A 25,929-nucleotide genomic window follows, 5' to 3' on the forward strand; every position below is an offset into this window, starting at 1 on the left:
CCATCAAAGCTGCAACAGAGGCAGCCCGACCTGCTACTATTAAGAAATTGACAGATTCCATAACTAATAGTTTTTGAAGTTATCTGTTGAAATGGCACTCATGTGGCTAAATAATTCATTATGTCAATAAATGTTATATTATTGTTAGGGTTTTCTGTTAAATATATTACTCAATGTATGCTTAATATGTATCATTACCCTTCATTTTCTGAAAAAAAGAAATATCTAGATGGGCTATTTTCATTCAAAAGCTATTAGCATGGTTCACCCAAAAACTGAAGAATCTGAAATTAAAAAGAAAGGACAACACGCAGAATGGTGTTGTCTTAGTGTGCAAACCAGGTGGGAAAAATTTTATCAAAATCAATTCACAGAAAACTAAGAAATCCTAAATTTCACTCCGAAGCTATTAACGAGGTTCTGGGTGTATATGCAACTATACATATGTATACATCCAAACACTCATACATGTACATGCATCCATACATGTGTGTGTGTGTGCATGTTAATTAAAACTGTGCCTAAGAATTGTCTCCTGACTTGAGTTTCACATCATTGCAACCTGCAGGCAATCTGTCACATAAAAATTGCAGGTGCATGAAATTCAAGTTGCCAGACAATTTTGTTTTCTCAAAAATTTAGCTTTGATCCACTCCAAATTTTTTGCTTTTAACTGGGAAAAATTGTTTGATGGATTTTCTATTTAAAAAACATAACTACAAATTGTATGCATTCCCCTATCTTCATCTTTGTTTCCTCATAACTTTCTGAGTTGAGTGCTTTGTGACAGTTTGCCATACATTTGCCTGGAAATCCTGTCGAGATGCGCAAATGATCAACCCAGTGCATACAGTGAAGTTGGGTGTGGGCCTCAATACTCACTAAAGACTGGCAAGATATTATCATCATTCCTTTGTACAAAGGTAAAGGATCACATAAGAACTGTCAAAATAGTGTGACATTGATCTATTGGCAGCAGCAACAAGGCTAAATGCCCACATCACATAGGACCTTACCAGAATCTCAGTGTAGCTTCAGACTAAACGAAAGTCCAATAGATATGATATTCACTAGACAAATTCAAGAAAAGTGTTTTGAACAACATAACCCCTACCAAGAGTTCGTGTATCTAGGAAAAGCATTTGACACTGTACACCATGAAACGATTTTGAATACATACATACATACATGTAAATTATTTTTTCAACTATATGGTTCCAAATTCAGTCCCAATATGTGGCACCTTCAGGAAGTGGCTTCTGCTATAACCACAAGCTGACCCAAAGCCTTGTAAGTGGACTTGGTAAACAGAAACTGAAAGAAGCTTGTCGTATCTGTATAAAATCTACGTGTATGCGTATTTGCGGATGTGCTCCCACCAGCGCTTGACAACCGGTGTTGGTTTGTTTACGCCCACGTAACTTAACGGTTCGGCAAAAAGAGCCCTTTAGAATAGATACTAGGCTTCAAAAAGTAAAAATCGAGTTCGACTGTTCGACTAAACCTTTTTAAGTGATGCCCCAGTATGGTTACGGTCCAACGACTGAAACAAGAAATAAAATTTTATACAAGTGTAGGCATGGCTGTGTGGTAAGAAGTTTGCTAATCACATGGTTTCGGGTTCAGTCCCACTGCGTTGCATTCTGAGCAATTCTTTTCTACTATAGCCTCGGGCTGATTAAAGCCTTGTGAGTGGATCTAGGAGACGGAAACTGAAGGAAGCCCATTATACACACTCACACACACACACACATATATGATGGCAGGTGATGTATGTTAACTTAGTGGTTCGGTAAAAAAAAAGACTGATAAAATAAGTACCAGATTTTTTTTAAAATTAGTACTGGAGTCGATTCGTTCGACTAAAATTCAAGGCAGTGCCCCAGTGTGGTAATATTAAACGTGGTAGGCAGAAAATAAATTTTAAGGAAATGTAATTACGCATTACATATATGTCCTAGTACGCGCATACAGCTTTTGGTGACCATTATAGTAACAAATGTAAACATAAGTGAAAATCCAATTCACCGGTGATTTTGAACAAAAATTCCTTGTAATATTACCTCCTCCAGATTTACTCAAACCCTTATTACTTTCCCAATTACGAAGTTAATGGTTAGCTTTGTTGAAAATCGGTAACCAACGACGCTATTGTTCACAAAATATTATATTACACACACACATTACCATAAACCTTTATAAAATGACTAGGTTTGTGCAAGAATAAAGATAGCTGAATTAACTTCCTTATAATCAATGAAAGAAATATTAGATCGGCCCTGCCTTCATTCTAGTTCGAAACAAATTGTCTTATAAAGGCCAATGCCAAAGGCTAGAATTTTATATGTATAAAGCAAAGTTGTTAGCTTAGAAATAATTACTATTTTGATTAGTAATTTAGTCTCTACGTGATTGCTTGAACGGTTAGAAATAGCAGTCAAATCTTCCTCCTCCATCTTAAATAATTCCGTTAGATAAATTAGTCAATAACATACAAAACGTGGTGGTCATGACTGGAACGTTTTTAATTATTGGCCTGCTCTAGCGGAGTTGACCTGGTGTTAAAGAATACTTTATATAAGGCGGAAAAGAGTTCGATTGTCGTTATTTTTATTTTATTGGTTACTTCTCTTTCTTTGTTCAACTATAACTCTTACTCAGTGCTTCTCTCTCTCTCTGTCTTCCGTTCCTCTTTTTCTCTCTATATATCACCTAAACCAGTATTTTCTATTGATGTTATACAAACTGCAAGCTGACTGATACACTACCCAGACGAGTATACGCCCAAACATTCTCTTTCTGTCTCTCTCTTCCTCACACACATTCGCGTATGTAAATCAGTTAATTTTTACGCGTGGGTGTTCACAGATGTGCGTGTAAGTTATTTTTTTCGTAGCATTTCTAGAAGTAATCTTCGCCACCACCTATATCCATTACTACGACCAACAGTGCTACCTTTTTTTGAGGCTGGAGATAACTCTACCTTTGGTAAAAGTTAGTTCGTATCATTATCAACCACATATATTAATAACATTCAGCTATAGACAACAAAAGAGAGAAAAATCAACAGAAGTACAATCATCAGCAACAACATTAATCGGACAACACCCAGTCTTTTGTAAACTATACTAAATAATTTTAGGTGCGTCTTCACGGTGCTTATTGACTCTCTCTATCCTGATAGTAATCTATCAAATGACATACGTTTTTGTCTATTAAATAATATTTTACTCTCGAAGTAAAGCCCTTGGTCAATTTAGCATTTTCGGAGAAAATTTTCCGCGCAAAAAATAGCAAAAGAGCGGGGCAGAGCAGTTCTCGAAGAGTTTACGATATATGATATAAACTGAAGAAAGAAAAAAGATTATTGAAATTGTTTTAATAGATCTGGTGAAGAATAATCGCAGTTTCATAAAGTGATTTAATCAATATATCTATATACACAATACTTTGAAAAACTAAAACGTTATACGTTCTGGGGAAGAGAGAGAAAGGAGCAGAAGAATTACAGAGAAGTTGGTACAAAAGCTAAACATTCCGAAACGAAGCAATACGAAACGAACAGAAGGCGGCGAGCGGAAGAGACAGAAATTCGCTGCGACCATGAAACGGACTTTGAAAATGCAGTCTAAGAACGAGGCGAAGAAGAGCGATAATGATAAAGACGATGACGACAATGAGAGCGGCAGGTTGAGAGAAAGAGACCGAGAGAAGGAGGCACGGCAGACGAGACAGACGAGGCAAACAAGACAGTCGGGTGAGTCATTTAGTAAAATGAACCCGTTGGAGAAAGCTCGTGCCCTGCTTGGAGGTGGCAGTAGCTACAGCGCCAGTACCAGCAGTGGTGCCAGCACCAGTGGCAGCAGGAGCAGCACTACCTCCACCACCACCGCCGCCGCCACCACCACTACCACTACCAACGACACCAGCAGCAACACCAATGCCAACGACAACGGCAGCACCAGTGCCAATGCCACACCGAATGCCGCAACCACGGACAACCAAACACCAGCATCTGTAACCGCAGCAGCTGCTGACACCGCATCAGATGAGACAATCTACCCCGAATTTATGGATGATGTTCACATTACTGCAGCTTCTTGGGTAGGTTTGGAGAACATAAAAAGATCGCATATATATATATATATATATATGTGTGTGTGTGTGTATATATATATACGATCCTTTTTTTATGTTGATAATTTTTTTATTTTCACTTTAAAATCTGAGTGTGTATTACATGCAATGGCAATGTGTCAGCAGTCCCAAATTACCCCGGTCACCTATTAATCCGTTCCGACTATTCTCTTCCGGCACCACTACTCAAATAAAATTTAAAAAATCCTGTAACAGTTTCTACCTTCATTTATGTGGTAGTGAAGCAACAGTAAATAAATGTAACTTTAATATTTTATTAGACAGAAATACAATGACTATTATTTCGAAGTGACCCTGGCAATGTAATCGAATCTTCCTAACTAACCACAACTTTAGATTACTCTTTTTCTACCACCAACACCACCCCATAAACACACACACACAAATGCGCGCGAATATTTAAAAGGAAAATATCATAATACGATTTGCTGATATAAGCGAAAGAACACTAATTTATATTTGCTGTGAAATTGTTTGTTGTTTTCCAACGATCTCCCGATATTTAAAGAAACTCTAATGTTAGCCTGAGTAGGTCAGAAGACGGTAAAATCGAACAGCTTATAGTAACTTGCATTTTATTTCCTGCTTTCATTTTTTATGTTTAACTTTGTGGCTTATTCCATCCAATGCTCTTCTTTCACGAAACACTTTTTCTATTTCATGCACCTTATTTGTTCTGTGTTGTTTTCCTTTTCCGATGAAGATCTTTGCGACAAGACCAGATATTTTGGCGAAGGTAAAGATTACGCACACCCAGCGGTTAGGGTTAGGGTTACGCTGAAAACGGGTGGTTTGCGTATTCTTTACGTCCGCCGATATTTTTAGGATATTCACATGTCGAAATTGTTAAATATTTCTCACGGCCTTAAATAACACAGCTTTCTGCTTTTAGTTTTTCCCTGTTTCACTTTCATTATTGCCGAGGGATAAATAATCTCGACTGCCCAAGACCCCTGTTTACATTATGGGCAGGCCTGTTTTCGTTTCAAATAACGTTTGAAAAGGGAGCAGTTTTGTTGCCTGTCTAAAGTATGTATAGTGTTAAACTGCGTGAGGGATCGATAAAATTTCGTTTAATCATTAAATATTCTTCCTTTACTGATATTTGCCTTGCTATTTGCTTGTCCAACCTTCAAGAAACAGTAGCTAATTCTCCCTCAAAATACATCTACACTTTTAAATAAGGAAAGTATATATTAGATCATTTTTGCAATGCTAGAAATGACAACCCAATTTTCTTCATATAACTCTTCGCTTCCTAAATATTGATGTCTTATTTAGGCACAAATGCAGCACTTTTGAAGGGAGAGTTTTACTCTGTACCATCAACTCCAGTATTTGACTGGTACTTTTTTATCATTCCTGGAAGGATGAGAGGTAAAATTGACCTTGGCAGGATTTGAACTCTAAACCTAAAGAGTTGGAAGAAATATCACAAAGCATTTCTTCCTACTCACAATTCTACCAGCATAATGGTTTATGTCCCGCATTTAGGGGTCCACTATAATCTATTTATCCTCTTGCCAAATTTCTTAGAAACTGTTAATATGAGAGAATGCTGAAAAGTTCCTGGCTTTAAGAGTATCATGAAAGGCCTGATTGTAGGCCCAACCTTTCAAATTCTTTCACAGGGCTTAGAAAAACTGAAGGACCACTGCAATAAGTGTGTGAATCTGAGAAGAGAAAATGTTAAATAAAATCATAATTAACTGATCCTCCTGTATTTTCTTTTACCCAAAGCCAGGAAGATTGGAAACAAAAGCAGGATCATTACTGCACTGAACAAAGTGTTTAGCAGCATTGTCAACTTTGCTTTTCACTTGATAAAACAAGTACCAGTTAAGCACTGGGTTTGATATTATCAACTCCTCCCTCTCAAAATTGTTGGCCCTGTGCCAAAATTAGAAAGAATTATTATTGAGGGTAGATTGCAAGATTTATTAGAGCATCGGAGAAAATGCTTTATAGTATTTAGTTACAGCCCTTTACATTCTGAGTTCAAATTCTGTTAAAGTCAACTTAGCTTCTCAGCCTTCTGTAGTTGATACGATAAAGTATTTTACAGTGAAGTATTGGAGTTATATAACTAATTGTTTCATTTTTGACTGATCCCTTTCTGCCAAATTTCTGTCTTTCTGGGTTCAATAAATATTGTGCCAGTTAAATACTTGGGTTCAATTTAATTGACTAACTCCTACAACCTCCCACGAAGTTCTTCTAAAAATTATTACCTTTGCCTTAGCGAAGGTGGAGGTATTGATTTGGATGAAATTTTCAGAGATGTTTGGCCTCAGGACTGGTACGAGTTGACTAGATTTTGGTATTGATCCAGTATGGGACAAGGATTCCAGATTATTTTCCTTGTTTTTTTACTTAACTTATGAAAGGGGTCGGGTTTTTAGTATTCTTGTTTGTGAGAGCAGTCAAGTATATTTCAGATATTCTCATTTTAAAAATCATCTCCGGCTAACCATTGAGAGGACGTTGGTGTTGCCTTGGCAGAGGTTTGCGCTCTCTGAGTGCTCTTGTTATTATTATCATTAACATATATTCAACAGTTTCCCGCCAGTCTCTCCTGCATTGACAGGTGCACATTTGTGTTCCTGAGGCATTGTTATTGTGACAACAAAGTGGAACTGATTAGATATAATATGCAAATGCATTTCTTTTGAATTACTTTTTTCTATGCTACATTTATTTAGCTTTGTTGCTTGTATTTGTTCTGTTGGCTACGTTGCTATTTTTTGTACTTCGTCTGTTTGGAACATGTGCTGTGGAGTGGGGATTATGTAATTTTGTTACTTACCTTTTAAGTAACCCTAGCCCTAACTTAATTCCAAGATTCATCTCAGATACTCGGGGATGCATCATCAGTGATGTTCCTGGAGTCTCAGAGGATTTCATGGCTTTCAACATCAGATCCTCTTGTTTAGTTAACCAAGCTGGGGTTGATCAAGTCCTAGCTTGCTTCCCAGTAAATTACTGATCTGCCCTCTTAGTCCAAAGCCATTTATCAGAGCACTATGGTGGAGGTAGCGAACTGGCAGAATCATTAGCACTCCAATGTCCTGAGTTCAAATTCAATGTCTTCAAGTCCTGTGTTCAAATTCCGCCAAGGTCGACTTTGCCTTTCATTCTTTCGGGGTCGATAAATTAAGTACCAGTTATGCACTGGGGTCGATGTAATCGACTTAGTCCCTTTGTCTGTCCTTGTTTGTCCCCTCTGTGTTTAGCCCCTTGTGGGCAATAAAGAAATAAGAATCATTAGCACTCCAATGTCCTGAGTTCAAATTCATTGTCTTCAAGTCCTGAGTTCAAATTCTGCCATGGTCAGCTTCGCATTTCATCCTTTTGGGGGTCAATAGAATAAATACCAATTGAATACAGGACGATGTAATCAACTTGATCCCTTCTTCTCAAAATTGCTGACTTTGTGCCTAAATTTCAAATTAATGAGTTAAATAGAGATTAATAAAATAAATACTGAGGTTGATATGATTCACTAAAACCCAACATGGCCACAAAGTTGTAACTAAACCGAGAAGAAGAATAAGAATATACAATGGGTGTGTGCACGTGTGTATCATCATCATCATCATCATCATTTTAGTGTTGACTTTGTCATGCAAGCTTGGCGAAGAGAGTTTGTTGAAGCAAGTTTTCTACAGTCAGGTGTTCTTCTTGTCACCAACCCTCACTTATTTCCGAGTAAAGTAATATTCCCACATGGAGGGACATGTGCCCATGGAAGGTTGGAAACAAAGAACATGACCTCTATGATTGTGACACTCGTTTACCACAATCATATGATGTCAAGACAAGGAGACATAAAATCACTCACATACATACATATATATATATAGGTGCAGGAGTGGCTGTGTGGTAAGTAGCTTGCTTACCAACAACATGGTTCTGGGTTCAGTCCCACTGCATGGCACCTTGGGCAAGTGTCTTCTACTATAGCTTCGGGCCGACCAAAGCCTTGTGAGTGGATTTGGTAGACGGAAACTGAAAGAAGCCCGTCATATAAATGTGTATATATATGTTTGTGGGTCTGTGTTTGTTCCCTCCAACATCGCTTGATAACCGATGCTGGTGTGTTCACATCCCCGTAACTTAGCAGTTCGGCAAAAGTGACCGATAGAATAAGTACTAGGCTTACAAAGAATAAGTCCTGGGGGTCAATTTGCTCAACTGAAGGCGGTGCTCCAGCATGGCCACAGTCAAATGACTGAAACAAGTAAAAAGAGTAAAAGAAATACACACACACACACACACACACACACACACACACAGCAGACTTCTTTCAGTTCCCAATCTTCCAAATTCACTCACAAGATTTTGGTTGGCCTGGAGCTAAAAACACTTACACAAGATGCATAAAAGTGGGACTGAACTTAGAACCAAGTGGTTAGGAAATAACTTAACAGCTGTAAGATCTTTTCTTTATAAATGTTCTGAAAACTATTTATAGCCTTGGATTTTTTTTTTATCTCATTCTCTCAATTTATATATATATTTTTCTATCATTTGGTTCAGTTCTATTTTCAGTTTTTATGTTTTTACTGCAACAAATAAATGCCTTGGCTTCATTTTTAATGAGATGTTCAATGTTTCTCCAGTAGCACTGACACAGTATACAGGTTTGTGCAGGAAAATCATGGCAGGGGTTTAAAAATAGTTTATTGATTAGTAGATATTGCTTTTGTTAAGACTCCTGTTGGGTGCTTAGATCCGGATGCATGGTTGTTGAGTTTTAGCCCCAGGTTAGCCATATTAAATCTTTAGTCAAAAGTGTGCCAAGCATGACTATCCTGTTATGTATTTTCAACGTGTCCTTTCACTCATAAATGAAAGGGTGTGATTTGAGAGAGAGATTTAACTGCTATTTCTCTCATTGGTTCATAGTTTTGTGGTGGTTGTCACGAATGTTGTTTGGGCCCAGGTCAGGCTTAATTGAACAGACATAATCAAAGGCATTCCATCCATGGCCATCCCATCTTTTTTTCGATATGAAGGGAACTTGGAGTCACATTTGGGGTTTCTTTTCCTGAAATGGTGTGGTGTGATTTGAGTTATTATTTCTTATTTCTTTATTGCTCACAAGGGGACAAACAAGGACAGACAAAGGGATTAAGTCGATTACATCGACCCCAGTGCATAACTGGTACTTAATTTATCTACCCCGAAAGGATGAAAGGCAAAGTCGACCTTGGCAGAATTTGAACTCAGAACGTAACGGCAGACGAAATATCGCTAAGCATTTCGCCCGGTGTGCTGACGTTTCTGCCAGCTCGCCGCCTTAAGTTATTATTTCTAGTAGGCTGCTAGTCTGTTGCAATTAATATTTATCTTTTATTTTTTACTTGTTTCGGTCATTAATCTGTGGCCATGCTGGGGCACTGCCTTGAGGAATATTTTAACCTAACAAATCAACCCCAGTATTTATTTTCTTTTTAAGCCTGATATTTATTCTCTTTTGCCAAACCGCTAAGTTACGGAGATATAAATACGCCAACACTGATTGTCAGGTGGTGGTGAGGGACAAAGACAGACAGACACACACACACGCACATACATACACACACAGATATATACATACAGTGGGCTTCTTTCAGTTTCCATCTACCAAGTCCATTCACAAGGAGCCAACCAGTGTGCTGCATAGTGGGACTGAACCCAAAATATGCAACTAGGAAAAAACTCCATAATCATACCATTTCTGCATATAGATTTGGAAACTAGTGGTATATTGACATAATATACCATAAGTCATGTGAATTAATGATTATCGTCTTTGTCGTCACCACCACCACCACCACCACGTGCATCCACTTTTTTATGCTAGCATGGAATGGACAGGCTGACAGTTGGAATCAGTTGTTATTGCCCTCCTAGACAGTTAGATGGCCACCGCTTGCACTTATGTTCCATTTGTAGTATGTTTTCTACATTTGGACCCTTTTTTATTTTTGGCTAGTGTACACATTGTGGGGTCTCACTATTACTGGGGATCTCTCTTGGCTAAAGCACATCCTTAAGATAGCCACAATTGCATCTCAATGGCTAGGTCTTCTCTCCAAAGCCAAAAGATACTTCGTCCCCCAACACTTACAGATACTCTATAAAGATCAAGTGAAGCCCATGCTGGAGTATTGCTGTCACATCCAGAACAGCACTGCTGCTGCTACTTCACATACAAACATCTTAGATCACATCCAGGAAAAGTCACTTATTTGATTGGTCTAAAGTCACTCACAGGCACACTCCAGCCTCTAGTCCACTGCTGTGTGTTCTCTCTCTCTCTGCTCTGCTTTTACTACGCTAATGGATTCTGCTCCTCAGATTTGTGGGGAGGGCTCATGTTATTTTTACGCAAGCATTCCCATCCAGCTCGTTTCTCCTCTTCTCACCATCCTTGTGTCCAAATTCAGTCCCAAGCCCCAAACTGATCACTAGCTCGGTCCATTCTTCCTAGAATGTTGACCCTCTGGTATCCCCTCTCTGCTCATACCTTTCCTTCAGGTATGGAACATTAGCAGTAGTAGTAGTAGTATGGGGGAATGCACTTTGATAGTACATCCACCATCTGTTAGTGATTCCCTACTCCTTCCAACCTATGGGTCTGTTTTGGTAGGCATTGCTAGTAAGGGTTTAACAAGGGTGGAGTGCAAATCTTTCCTCAACCTCTTTTAGTCGCCTTTTACACAAGCAGAGGAAATGTTGGGCCTAGTTTTTGAAATAGTATGAGAGCAATGTGAAGTGAAGTGTTTTACTCAAGGACTCAATGCACAGCCTAATCTGGAAATTGAACCTATGATCTGGTAACCATGAGTGCAACACCCTAAACACTTGGCCATGTGCCTTCACTACATTATTAACATAAAACTCTCTGGCCTAGGCAGAGTCTGTTAGGCCATAGGCGAGCTGGCAGAACCGTTAGCACACCGGGCAAAATGCTTAGCGGTATTTCGTCTGCCTATACGTTCTGAGTTCAAAATTTCGCTGAGGTTGACTTTGTCTTTCATCCTTTCGGGGTCGATTAAATAAGTACCAGTTACGCACTGGGGGTCGATGTAATCGACTTAATCCGTTTGTCTGTCCTCTCTGTGTTTAGCTCCTTGTGGGTAGTAAAGAAATAGGCACTACCTACCTCTTCCTCCAGGCCTATCAAGTAAAAAAAAAAATTAATAAATTGTGGGTGCATTTTATGGCACTTGTACTTGAGAGGTTGTCTTGTCCCTGTTAAAGAGGTTCCCTTGTCTTCTCTCAGCTCATCACTGTTGTCTTTCATTATTGTCTCTGTTCATATGGTTACATTTCTATATATATGTATATATATATATCAAAATTTATTACAGACGGGTTTTATACGGTGTGGCTGTGTGGTAAGAAACCTGCTTTTCAACCACATGGTTCTTTTCAACCACTTTTAAAGGGACACTACTTTTGGTTCTGCTGTGGGCAGTATGTGTATTTTGTAGTTGTCCAGGGGCAGCAATCGGAAGGACCGCCCTGGTGGCACACATTAGCTACGCTAGTGGGCAGGGTCTAACAATACTCTTTTACTCTTTTACTTGTTTCAGCCTTTAGTCGAGCAAATCGACCCTGGGACTTATTTTTTGTAAGCCTAGTACTTATTCTGTCGGTCTCTTTTACTGAACCGCTAAGTTACGGGGACGTAAACACACCAGCATCAGTTGTCAAGAGATGTTGGGGGGACAAACACAGACACACAAACATACACACACACACACTCACACACTATATATATATATATATATATACATATATACGATGGGCTTCTTTCAGTTTCCGTCTACCAAATCCACTCACATGGCTTTGGTCGGCCCGAGGCTATAGTAGAAGACACTTGCCCAAGGTGCCACACAGTGGGACTGAACCTGGAACTATGTGTTTGGTAAGCAAGCTACTTACCACACAGCCACTCCTTAGTGATTTTGATCTCATTAAAACTTTTGTACAATTTTTTTACTGCTCCTGCTGCTTGCCTCAGTGAACTCTGAAATCCCTCACTAAACCTTTTTAGAACATGGTGTATTGAACAAATGAGAGTTAAATATTTACAAGTGTCATTACTGGAATTTGAACCACTGGCTTGCTACTTCAATTCACAATTGTGCATCTAAATACAATTACAATTGTTCTTATAGCTTAACCCACATCAAGCAGATGCACTGCAGAACATCATTGTTGTAGTTTGGTTCCAGGTGTACTGATCAAATGTAGCTATGGTCAAAAGCATTCCTGTGCAATACTATAGAGGTTTTTTTTTTTCATTTGAACAATTACAATTTGTTTTGCCGAGAGAACATATTGCATAGATAACTGTAATATATTGATTAATAACATTGGCGCAAGACCACACTCTCCTGGTGGAGTTAATAGTTTGTTAAATCAATTCTAGTACTTGACTGGTATTTAGTATATCAACACGGCAATAATGAAAAACACGAAATGTATGAGTCAGTTGGAAATTAGGCTATCATATGTGCCATCTGTTGTCACATTATTTAACTGGTACAGCTACACTTAAAAACATATTTCTAATGTAGCAAGCAATGAAAGCAATTAATGTAGGCTAATAGCCTATAAAATTTTACTTCTACAGTGAAGAAACCTCTACCAGGTCACATAGCCTGCTAGATAGAGTAAACAAATCTTCAATATGCTCCAAACTTTGATCCACAGATGTGCTGTTTCTTTTCTCTACATTTTTTAACAAATTGATGCATTAGCCCTTTCTCCTCTTTACATTGTCCTTCTGGAATTCCATTCTTGCACTCATTATCTTGTAAATGTTCAGGCAGGTGCAATGATAACCATGTCGATCTCACTGGTCTCAAAATATTATATGTGTGTGTGTGTGTGTGCTGGTGGAACATAAAAAACACTATCCGAATGTGCTCAATGCCAGGCCCGCCTGATTGGCTCCTGTCCTGGTGGCACGTAAAAAGCACCCACTATACTCTCAGAGTGGTTGGCATGAGGAAGGGCATCCAGCTGTAGAAACATTGCCAGATCAGATTGGAGCCTAGTGCAGCTGCTGGCTTTCCAGACCTCAGTCAAACTGTCCAACCTATGCCAGCATGGAAAACGGATGTTAAATGATGATGATGAACCATGCAGTTAAGAGGCTTGCTTCCCAACAACTTAGTTTCTGGTTCAGTCCCAAAGCTTTGTGAGTGGATTTGGTAGACGGAAACTGAAAGAAGCCCATCGTATATATGTATGCGTGTGTGTATGTCTGTTTGTCCCCTCAAAATCGCTTGACAACCAATGCTGGTGTGTTTACGTCCCCGTAACTTAGCGGTTCGGCATAAGAGACCGATAGAATAAATACTAGGCTTACAAAGAATAAGTCCTGGGGTCGATTCGTTCGACTAAAGGCAGTGCTCCAACATGCCCACAGTCAAATGCCTGAAACAAGTAAATGAGTAAAGAGCCTGAATTGAAACAGCTGTAAGGGATGTTTGTCAAATTTTAAATTAATAAATAATAATTTATTAATTACCTTTCTATTCTCTCTCATATATATATATATATATATATTTATTTTATAGAAGGAGCTTCTACGGGACTAGAACTGTTTCATTCAAATGAAATCATCAGGAAGCTTGCTGATGATTTCATTGAATGAAACAGTTCTAGTCCTGTAGAAGCTCCTTCTATAAAATAAATTAATTTACTCTGCTATGTATTGAGTATCTTATTACTGTGGTTAACACCGACTCAACCCGGGACCTATATATATATATATATATACATATATATATATATATATAATCATTTAGCATTTGCTTTCCATGCTGGCATGGGTTGGATGGTTTGACTGAAAACTGGTAAGCTGGGGAGCTGCACCAGGTTCCAATCTGATCTGGCATGGTTTCTACAGCTGGATGCCCCTCCTAAAGCCAAAGCAAACTTCTTACCAAACATAGGCACAGGCATAGGTGTGCGGTAAGAAGTTTGCTTCCCAACCACAGGGTTCCAGTTTCACTCCTACTGTGTGGCACCTTGGGTAAGTAAGTGTCTTCTACTCTAGGCTCAGGCTGATTAAAACTTTGTGAGTGGATTTGGTTGATGGAAACTGACTGAAAAAAGCCCGTTGTGTGTGTGCTTGTGTTTGTCCCTGCCCCCACCCCTTGATAACCAGTACTGGTGTGTTTATAGCCCCATAACTTTGAAGTTCCGCAATAAGTTCCACGCTTAAAAAGAAAATGAATATTGGAGTCAATTAGTTCAATTAAAATTCCTCAAGGCGATGCCCCAGTATGACCACAGTCTAATGGCTGAAACAAGTAATAAATAATTAAATATATTTCCTATAGACACACCCATGCAGTGTTTGCCTTTATATATATATTTTTTTTATTATTCCAAATCTTAATATCGCTTAAATCACATTTAAGATGAAAGGCTGCATGCTGAATTCTCACCAATGGTTAATTACAATGACCATTATTGTTTGTGAAATTGCATGAGATCGTAGGTATGTTATGAGTAACCTATTAAACGAATCTGGTACTAATATTTCAGAATTCACCTAGTTACCAATTCAATAGTATATTTTCTGTTTCTACAGGTGAAGTGAACTCGTTTAGTATTTTAAGGTGAGGTCCACTCAATATACACACGCCTTTAAAATTTGTATTTTTATTTATTTATTTTTTTTGTCGAATATTTTGTTTGCTTATTTTCTCTCTTTCTCGCTCTCTCTCTTTCACATATATACTATGAAGGATTTTCTTTTGAAGTTTAATATTGAGCTTTTTTTTCTTTAAAGCAAATTCATTTTTATTTCATTTTTTCCTGTAAGTGGAAAAAAGGGAAATAACTATTACTTATGGAAAGAGAGAGAGAGAGAGAGAGACGGAAGGGAAACAACGTTGATACTGATTGAAAATTAAGGTCCCTTAGAATTATGGGAATCAAATATGAAGTTTGGCTACTTGAACACCTACCATGCAGGGAGGGGGAATAACTCAGATGTTTTTATTTTTTTTTAAACTTGTTTTTATCACCAACTATACTGTTTTCTTCAGTGGTTTTCCTACCTTTTCTTTTCACCTTCTCCATTCTCTCACTTGTTACATTCACACCTAATCACACAACTCCCTCCCACACTGGTACCCCTCTACATACCCCAGAAACCACCTACGCCATTACCCTCTCTTCCTGACTTGTTGTTCCCATAGAACCACATACCCATCTGTCCCCTAAACATTTATTTGTTTCTCTCCACCACCTTTCCTCTTTTTTTTTTTTTCACTTTTAGATGAAAGCCTCGCTTCTGAAACATTGGACTCTTTCCCTTTCAATTGTTATAATAATAATAATAATAATAATATTTTTGTTCAACTCATTCCTCTCGTGTTTTTCTTCATTATAAACATATATATCTAGATTACTGATAATTGTGAATAAATATATGTATACAGAATCATGTGGAGGTGCAATGACCCAGTGGTTAGAGCAGCGGACTCGCAGTCGGAAGATCACAGTTTCGATTCCCAGACCGGGCGTTGTGTGTGTTTATTGAGCAAAAACACCTGAAAGCTCCACAAGGCTCTGGCAGGGGGTGGTGGCGATCCCTGTTGTACTCTTTTGCACAACTTTCTCTCACTCTCTCTTCCTGAGTAATGCTGCGATGGACTGGTGTCCCGTCCAGCTGGGGGGAACACATACACCACAGAAGCCAGGAAACCGGGCCCATGAGCCTGGCTAGGCTTGAAAAGGGCAACGAAAAAAATTCAGAATCATACTGTATTTAGTATCTCTGGACTCAGGTATACATGCATACACTCATATATATATATACACCCATACATTTAGGTCCTTGCATATTCTGAGATGCATAAAGTTCCAAGTCTCTATCAGCATGATTGATCTGCTGCAGTTCTTTCTATGCTTGTCTAATGGTACTTGTGCATTTGAACACTTGTTGGAGTGTTCAGTACCAGGTTTTCTTAGATACACCCTTTTCCCATTTACCTTCTTCCAGTGTCCACACTGTATGCCAGACTCAGCATATGCATACATATACCCATTCACTTTAACATTTATGTATTTGTATATACAACCAAGTTCATATGCATACACTTACACATGCATGCTCTCACAATAAAACCTAATCTAAATCAGGTCATTTGTAAACAAACATAAGTTTGTTTTTGAAGCGTTGAAATGTATTCTAGAACAAGTAGAAAGATATATTTTTCAACACGTAAATACTGAACATATATAAAGTAAGTAGCTTGCTTACCAACCATATGGTTCTGGGTTCAGTCCCACTGCATGGCACCTTGGGCAAGTGTCTCCTACTATAACCTCAAGCCAACCAAAGATATATATATGTGCGTTATAATAATAATAAGAAATATAATATAATAAGAAACAGGTAGACAGAGTGAGAGAAAGTTGGGGTGAAAGAGTACAAGAGTCGCACCCCTCACCCCACCGCACCCCTGCCGGAGCCTTGTGGAGCTTTAGGTGTTTTCGCTCAATAAACACGCAAAACGCCCTGTCTGGGAATCAAAACCGCGAGTCTGCTGCCCTAACCACTGGGCCATTGCGCCTCCACATATGTGCTATGCCTTATCAGTATTTATGTAAACTGATGTCTGTCTGTGTGAGTGATGAGGAAACCTGTTCTGAATTGAATGATTTACTCTTTCAGGAATCAAGACAAGTATCTTTTATTTTTTTCCTATTTAAGGTGAGGTAAGATAAAGTAAGTTGTTCCAGACCACAATGTCATGTTTGTATTTTCCCTTTAACATTCAGATTACTCTGTCAAATGTAATGTCTATTTATTCACATTGTTTTAAATTAATCATGCATTATTTCATAGCTTCAAGATTTTGAGGTTGTGATTTTTTTTTTTTTTAGAATGACATTGTGGGTTAGGTGTGAGAGGCCAGTTTGAAAACATAAAACAGGTCGAATATTTGAACTGGGTATGATCAGTTTAAATGCTAAGGGTTAAAAACTGACCTTATAAACTTTTTGAACCTAGTCACTTTAGGTTCTCCCAGAATAATAATAATAATGTAAAATTGCTTAAAGAAATGTTTATTTTTCACACATATATTTATAATATTTTTGTTTTTGAGTTTTTCTGCTAATTGAGTTAATATTTATTAAATCAATGATCAAGATATTTTGACTAAACTTTATATATATATATATATATATATATATAAATTTGTTGTTTATTCTATAAACACTGACATGATTTTTATTGTTTATTCCAGATGATGGAAGGACCCGTGACTCCTGGTAGCCAAGAGTTTATACTGAAAGATGAAGGTACGTTCATATCCAACGTGTCTCGATTTTATAACCAGGAGTCACTCAGTGACATAAAATTGAATGTTGGCAACAAAGTCTATTTTGGTCATAAGTTTGTCTTGGCCAAGTCCAGTGATGTATTTCGCACAATGCTTTATGAAAGTCGGTGGAAAGAGAAAAGCACTGCAAGCATTGACCTGAATGAGTCTGCCGAATGCCAGGCTGTCTTCAATAGGTTTCTTCGCTATCTCTACACTGCTGAAATCAAAATTAATCCGGAATCTGCAGTTGGTGTTCTTTGTCTTGCAGATAAATACAATGTTGCATCACTGAAGCATCTTTGTACCAAATATATGGTAGAGAACACGAAATCTCCTAAGGTTCAGAATGCGCTGAATTGGTATTCGTGGGCGAAGGCCCTACATTTGGAAGACCTTATTGAACAGTGTGCCAAGACGATTGCATGGAATGCAGATAATATCATAAAGTCTCCAGAATGGTTGACCATGGACAATGATTTTGTTACTGACCTGTTGCAGAGTTCTAGCTTAGTTGTCACCAACGAATACACATTGTACCTTGCTCTCACACATTGGCTGGAACACCAAGAAACCTTAAAGCCAAATAGTTATGGAGAGAACGTGCAAAAGTTAATGTCCTTCATTCGTTTTCCACAAATGCTGGTTTCACAACTGTATGACATTGAGAACTCTGAGATCTCTAAATTGCCCGAGTATAGGACTTTGATGCACCACCTAATCAGCAAAGCATACCGATTTCGTTCGCTGTGTCCAGCACAAAAAGAACTGAAGGTGTCATTCAACGAACCATTCTACATACCACGTGACTACAAGGAGCTGATGGTGGACAGTGTGCGTATGCACAATACTCACCGGTTTGGCATTCAGGTCGATGTCCGAACATACGTTGGCCCTGTGCCTTCCGAAATCAAGGAAGGTGACTGGAAAATTACTTACCGAAAGAATGCTGACCAATGGATATTACAAATCTTTTGCCATGAGTCTGCCCTTGTCCAAGGGGAGGCAAGGGTAATGTCCAGCTTGATAGTGTATAACGATGATGAAGAAGTCATCCAAGTGGAACAATCCACACCAACTGTCTGTTCCCGTGGCAACCATATGTCCCATACAATTGATATAATCAACCCTGAGGTTGCCCGGACAATGGCAGTTTTGATTAAACCTGTACCTATATGAGCAAGAAAAAGACAGTACATGTTTGTGTGTGAGATATATATGAAGATATGTCTGAATGGAAGGTATCCAGAATATAAAGAATATGCTACAATCAAAGTTATTTGAAGGGAAAAGTGCAAAATTACCTAAATTGATAATATTAAAAACAAAGGCAAAAATGAATCCCTTCCCTAAAAAAAAAAAAGAAGACCTTTATATTCTGATCCCAATTTTTATTAAATATTTTTGATCAGCTTAAAAACAAACAAATAAAAAAAAAAGTGCCCTTCCCCTCCTGCTCCCCACCAAAAAAAAAAACCTTACATGAATACTTCCAGGAACATTCACATGAGTGTGAAGAATGAAATAACTTAGTTTTTTCTAAATTCAAGATATGCTTTTATGCAAATGAGGGGACCAAACACAAACACTGAAATAATTATGTTTGTATGTATATGTAATATATTTATATATATATGTTTTCTTTGAAATTTTAAATTCTTTTACACAATTCAAGCTAGTTGCTAACAAAGTCACCTAGCTTCTTTGTTTGGGTTAATACAATACCAGAGGTTTGTGAACATGCCTGCATACATTTATGCGTGCATACATGTATATGTGTATGGCCGTTCTACGTAGGTATTTGTTGATGCACAAATGTGCTCAGACTCATGTAATGGCTGTACATGTGTCTCTTTGGTAACGAATTGTGCACTTGCTTTTTATTCATGCGTGCCTGCATGTACATGCGATGGTGTGTATATTATGCTTCTATGGAGACTCAAAAGGAGAAGAAAAAAATCTTTTGATTTTGCATTCGAGTTTCTCGAAGGAAATATATATGCATGTCTTCACTGTACTAATTGGATTTGGAAGGCACAGGTCCATTTTTGTTGTTGGAAAGCCCCAAGCATTCCAAGCTTTTATGTAAATATTTTGTTACATAACTTCAATGCATGTATGTTAATAGATGCAAATGAAAATTTGTACCTCGAATACAAAATTGACCAGTGATTTTTTTTTTTCCATTATTTTGAGGCATTCACACCTGCCGGCCAGTTGACCTCCATATCACTGTATGACACTTGTTGTTCAGCTTCGTAGAACAATATGAGGCCTGTTTTCATTGGAATACTTCATTAATATTCCCTATTTTTAAAAAATGTGGATACATTATGATTCTGGTGTGTCTTTGCTAATGCCACTAGGACAATTCTTTATATATAGATAAGTATTTTAAAGTTTTGGCAACAACATCATGTCTCATGGCAAAGTGGTACTTTGCAGAAAATTTGGGGAGCAGCTGCTGCTGATATAAACAATGTCTTCCACACTGATATGGCACAATCCACATTTCTTTTCCCTGAGGTTTAGTTGGAAAAAAACTTTTATCTCTTGTTGATCAGGCATTTCGTATCACACGTACAAGAGAGATAACTCTTCATCTTAATGTTGGAATTTTCAGGTTTACAGGATTACAGGATATGTACTCGTGCATAACTTTCTGTTGCATGTTAAGTATCCTCACCACCACCACTGAGTTTCTATGTAGCTTAGTCCAGTTGCCCATGATTAACATGGAATAGATGTACACTTAAAATGCTTATTCAGGAGTTTTCACTTACTGACGATGCTATCAGTTTTATTTTTCTGTACACACATTCTGTTCCCCCTTCATTATCCATTAGGTGTTGTCTGAGGGGTATGATGTGGCTCCCTTTTTCAGTATTGATGTCCAAACTGCAGATCTCTTCAGCTGTTCAGTGTAATATGCCAAATGTTGGTATTCGTACTAGTATTGCAAAAGCATTATGTTACTGAATGAGACTAGCTGTGACTTCCATGCCTTCCAAAGTCAGCTGACAAATTTTTTTCTTGCTCCTGTTTTATTCATAAGCAACAATGCCTGCAGTATTTAGCATTGATTCCAAAAAACACTTGTTGCCATTGATATCTATATTCCTTGCCTGGTCAACAATTTAGTTTTTGAATTGATTACCAAATATGAACACCCATGTTCACCTAACTCCATTTCTATGTTCCATGAGAATATTGGGACCAGTATTAATGATATTTCCTGGATATAGCTCCAGAACATCGACCTGTGAGTAGCATGTCGAACTTCAGCAGTTGAAGCTTTGAAGTGCACTGATCCAAATATCCATGAGTGAGGTAACAGTCAAATGTCTTCATATTTTCTAGCCATATTGTCAGTAGACTTAAGTAGTGCTGTTTGGCTTCCTTGAGAACTGTTTTTCCTCCTGCTTGTTCATCAGTCAGCACATAGTTCTGCTGCAATCTTGGAGAAATTTAATCAAGCAACCTGTGTATAGCTTATACATAACATTTAGAGACGATATGTGTGTGTAGAAATGTATATACAAATACATTTTGTGTGTGTGTATATATGTATATATACAAGTGTGTATGCATATATAAATATATACACACACAAATTATACTGTAGAAGGAGCTAAAGATTAAAATATTTATCTACAGGACATATTTAACATGTGTATACAGTTGAAATATCAGAAGCTGCAGTGGTTGTTTGGGGGGAAAAAATTTCTTTATAAATAGTGTGTTAAAAATGTAATATATTTCAGAGCTAGACATGTGTGCAGCATTGAGAAACTACAAAATTGCTGAAATATGCACCTGCCATTCTTGCAGTTGCTTCTAGGGCAGTTTTGTTTCATCTAGCTTTTGATATGTTTTTTTTTTTTTAACACATTGCATCTATAAAAGGATCTTTTCTCAGATGATTGCAACAGCCTCTAACATTACAAAGAGATACAGGAGTCATAAGTATGCCATGTTTTCCCCATCACCAACACAGCCACCTGCACATTAATCATACATCTCTATCATCATGTCTATTCCCTCCCAAACGACTTCAGGCTAGGCTTCTTTTTTTTCCCTTTTTATCTAACATGTGCAGCTCCACTTCACCATCTTCTTCTTCTCAAAACAAAGTGAAGAAAGAAGATGGAAAAGAGAAAGCAATAAACAAAAAAAAAATGTAAGAAATATTACACAAAAAAAAATGAACAAAAATAAGCAATAACAAAATTAACCAAAGAAAATAAATTAATAAATCACATACATACTTATGTCCATACACATACGTACACACAAGTATTGGTGTATTGAAGAATACAATAATATTGAAATTGTTTTTCGAAAAACTATTATTTCTATAAATTATTGTTAATATTCTTTATTTCTTTTTGTTGTTTTTTTTATTAATATTATTGATTTTTATTATTATTATTATTGATTTTTATTAATATTATTAATGCTTTGTGGCATTTTTTTTAAACTCCATGTGTCCTGAGTTCAAATTCTGTCAAAGTTGTCTTTGCCTTTCATCCTTTTGAGCTCAATGAAATAAGGATGAGGTAAGCCCTGGGATTAATGTGGGCGACTTGCCCGCTTTCCTCAAAATTCCTGGCCTTGTGTCAAATTTAGAATTACTATTTGGTTCTTTACATTCTCGGTAAAAATTCCTCTGGGGTCAACTCTGCCTTTCATCCTTAGGGGGTCAATAAAATTAAGTACTAGTAAAGTACTGAGGGTTAATGTTATCAACTAGCTCCCTAAAATTGCTGCCCTTTTACCTATAATAGGAAGGATTATTATTGTTTTACAGCTGAAGATTGGCAGAAACATTAGTGTCAGACAAAATGATTTGCAGTATTTGTTTTGGTTCTTCATCTTTTGAGTTCATATCCTATTCAGGCCAACTGTCTTTCATTTTTTTTTTTATACCCTAGGTAGCCCAATTTTTTTTTTTGTTTAATTTACTACCAAAAATATTTTATATACAACTTTATCTGATACTAAATACATAAAAAAAATTTATTACAGTATTTGAAAGACACTCCAGTTTTGATGACAAACTAAAGATATCTCAGAAAAATACAGGTGTTGCAGAAATATGATAGATTATCCTTCTGGTCCCAAAAGAAGGACCATGGATGCTAATGGGTCAAAATCAACCTCAAATGCAATTTAGGCAACGAAACCTTTCTCCTAAATTTCTGACCGTCTGCATATGTTAGAAATTACTTTTATTAAGGACCACAACATTGCAGAAATGGCTGACTGCTGCACCAAATGCTCTGCAGTATTGTGTCCTTTCTGTTAACTTTACTTTTTATGGTAAAGTATTTGTCATTTAAGTCAGCTACACTGTTTCCTAATATTGTAGGCATGGCTGTTGGGGTTAAGAAGCTTGCTTTGTAACTGCATGGTTTTAAGTTCATTCTCATTGCATGGCACCTTGGAAAAGTGTCTTCTACTATAGCTCCAGTCCGTCCACTGCATTATGAGTGAATTTGGCAGATGGTGTGTGCGTGTGTGTTCCTCCACTGATTGACAGCCAGTGTTTGTTTACGCCCTCATAAGTGAGCAGTCTGGCAAAAGAAGCTGATAAAATAAGTACTAGACTTAAAAGAATAAGTCCTGGGGTCAGTCCTTTTGACTTAGAATGCAGAGTGTTGCCCCAGCATGGCCACACTTTAATGACTGAAACGAGTAAAAGGAAGAAAAAAAGTTTAGTATTATTCTGTACTTGTTGAGTGCATAACAGTTCCTTGTGACTCAGATCTCTAACTTGGTTCAATTATAAAATCACTTCACTTCTGCAGCTAATGCTGTCAAAAACACCAAGAAAATTCAAATAGATTATTATTATTATTAAGGTGGCAAGATGGCAGAATCATCAGCACACCAGGTGAAATGCTTAGCAGTAATTTGTCTGCTGTTACATTCTGAGTTCAGATTCAGTGAAGGTTGACTTTGCCTTTCATTCTTTCGCAGTTGATAAAATTAGTACTAGTTACACACTGGGGTTGATGTAATTGACTTAATCCCTTCCCCCAAATTTGAGGCCTTGTGCTTCCAGTTAAAAGGATTATTATTATTTCCTACCACCACATCACTCAATTCCAATATAAAGGATCTTTTGATTTTAGTTGTAAATATATTTAGTTCCATAAAGGAGGTGAATTGACAGAATTATTAGCACGCCAGGCAAAATGCTTTGTGGAATTTCATTCGCCCTTATGTTCTGAGTTCAAATTTCACCGAGGTCAACTTTGCCTTTCATCCTTTCAGGGTCAATAAAATAAGTACCAGTTGATCACTGGGGTTGATGTAATCGACTTGACCCCTCCCCACAAATTACTGGTTTTGTGCCAAGATTTAAAACCAATATACTTAGTCCCATTCCATTTATGTTTTGAATTCAAATCTTGCCAAGGTAAGGATATAGATGGAGTCAGCTCTGCTTTTCACCATAAAGTAGGATGCTAGCAACAGTTGACATGATAAACCAAGAAATATTTTTATCATTAACCCTATTTTATACCAATATCTACAACTGTAGGCTCTGCATATTATTTACCGCAATAAGTTACTGTCAATTGGCAAGCTTAAACTGTGTTATACACTTGTATGGCTATTCAATTCATTTTTGGTGAAAAATCAGATTGTAGTCATTTAACGTTTAAACGTTTTTTTGTTTGCTTGCATACTTGGAAAAATGAAAAACATGAATAGTATTATCCTTTTGTTGCAAAACTATTTTATAAACATGTATTTTTCTTATGTGACGGAGTAAAAGCAATAGATTTGCTCAGTTACAACACAGTTTGTTGTATTTTCCAAGTTTAATCCCACGTCATCTTAATGTCTACAGATGTAGACCACTTCGAGAAAACAGGGACCCTTTAGTTCAATGAAGTTGAAACTTCACCAACATCTAAGGTTGATAAAAGCAAGCTTGAGTTCCTAATTTCATAGGTTTTAATAGATTCTTTGTGCTTTAAAATCACACTATTAATGATGTAATAAGCCATTTCCTGAATCAGTCATTCTCAAACGGTGTACCACAAGAGATATCTAGGTGCACCATGGCTGTTTAAAAGTATTTAAGGATTTAGTAAATCCATGTGGATGTTTGAGCACTTTATGAAATGTGTTATTCATAATTTAATCAGGGATTCTTAAATGGTGCATTGCAGTGCAATGGTGTGTCACAGATTTTTAGAAATATATTTTAAGTCTTCAGAAAATCCATACCAGTGCTTCAAGACATAATTTTTGCCATACATAAATATGATTATTAAAATAAGGTAAGCAATAAGTTTCTATCTTTTACTTGTTTCAGTTATTGGACTGTGGCCTTGTTGGAGCACCATCTTGAAGAGTTTTAGTCAAACAAATAAATGCCAGTACTTGGCTTTAAAGCCTGGTACTTGTTCCCTTCATCTCTTTTTTTACCAAAACAATAAGTCACTGGGACTTCAAGCAACAACAGTTGTTAAATGGGGGACATACACAGACAACAGGCCTTTTAGTTTCCATCTACTGAATCCACTCTGGTTGCCCCAGGACTATATAGTAAATGACACTTGGTGCCATATAGTTATGAAGTAAGCATCTTACTCACCCAACCATTCCTGCATATATATATATAATTATAATTAAGGGTACCAATTAGGCACCACCATGCCAGATATAGCAGTTAAAACTATAGAACAACATCATGTATTCATATAGCACAGGTGATAAGATAAATGAACAAAGAAATTAGCCAAAATTGAATATATATATATATGTGTGTGTATATGTATGTATATTTCTAAACTTTTAGTATCAAAACATTATTTTACATTTTAATTTTTCATATGAAGGATACTGCTTTTTCTGACTTGTACAAAATCGCTTTTTGTTTTATCTGCAGTGAGTAACAAAAACAAAATGAGAGAGTACTACTGATCTAAATGGATAATTTTGACAAAATAAAAATTAAAAAAAACACAAATAGCTCAGTACTAAGAATAGAATTTTTGTTAATTAAAAATTCTTAGTTCATCTCGTCAAATATCAATAGAGCCTACTTTGCTACTAAGTTTTCATACAACAAGCATCTTTGGATAATTTTTGTTCCTAGCCATTCACTGGTCCTTATATCAGTACTTTTTTTGTTTCGTTAAGTCTGGTACTTATTTTATCAGTCTCTCTTTTAGTGAAGTGTTAAGTTCTGATGATGTAAACAAACACCAGTTGTTGAGTGGTGGTGAAGAACAAAGGCAAACGTAGATATGTTTATGACAGGCTTCTTTCAGTTTCTCTCTGCCAAATCCACTGTCAAGGATTTGGCTGGCCTAGGGCTATAGTAGAATACCCTTGCCCAAGGTGCCATGCTGTGGAAGTGAACCTGAAACCATATGGCTGGCAAGCAGACTACTTA

General features: G+C 37.2%; 1 protein-coding gene and 1 long non-coding RNA gene across 6 annotated transcripts in view; one reads left to right on the forward strand and one right to left on the reverse strand.

Annotated features, from left to right (window-relative positions):
• The window catches only part of LOC118766284, a 17,272-nt gene extending 17,074 nt beyond the window's left edge, over positions 1–198 (reverse strand). The window contains exon 1 of the long non-coding RNA XR_005002198.1: positions 1–198. This exon is cut by the window's left edge and continues 274 nt beyond it. This is a non-coding gene — a long non-coding RNA (uncharacterized LOC118766284).
• LOC115219642 (BTB/POZ domain-containing protein 17) overlaps positions 1–21,227 on the forward strand; it is a 194,197-nt gene extending 172,970 nt beyond the window's left edge. For 4 of the 5 annotated variants that reach the window (XM_029789804.2, XM_036509609.1, XM_036509610.1 and 1 more), the window contains one exon: positions 17,436–21,227. In XM_029789804.2, coding sequence (XP_029645664.1) covers positions 17,436–18,689 — 1,254 coding nt within the window. In that variant the 3' untranslated portion in view covers positions 18,690–21,227. Of the gene's footprint in view, positions 1–2,727; positions 4,105–17,435 lie in introns of those variants that run through there. The other variant, XM_029789803.2, reaches the window with a different exon arrangement.
• The last annotated feature ends 4,702 nt before the right edge of the window (positions 21,228–25,929 follow it).

This window comes from Octopus sinensis, linkage group LG15, assembly GCF_006345805.1.
Source record: "Octopus sinensis linkage group LG15, ASM634580v1, whole genome shotgun sequence".
In the NCBI taxonomy this organism is placed as follows: Eukaryota; Metazoa; Mollusca; class Cephalopoda; order Octopoda; family Octopodidae; genus Octopus; species Octopus sinensis.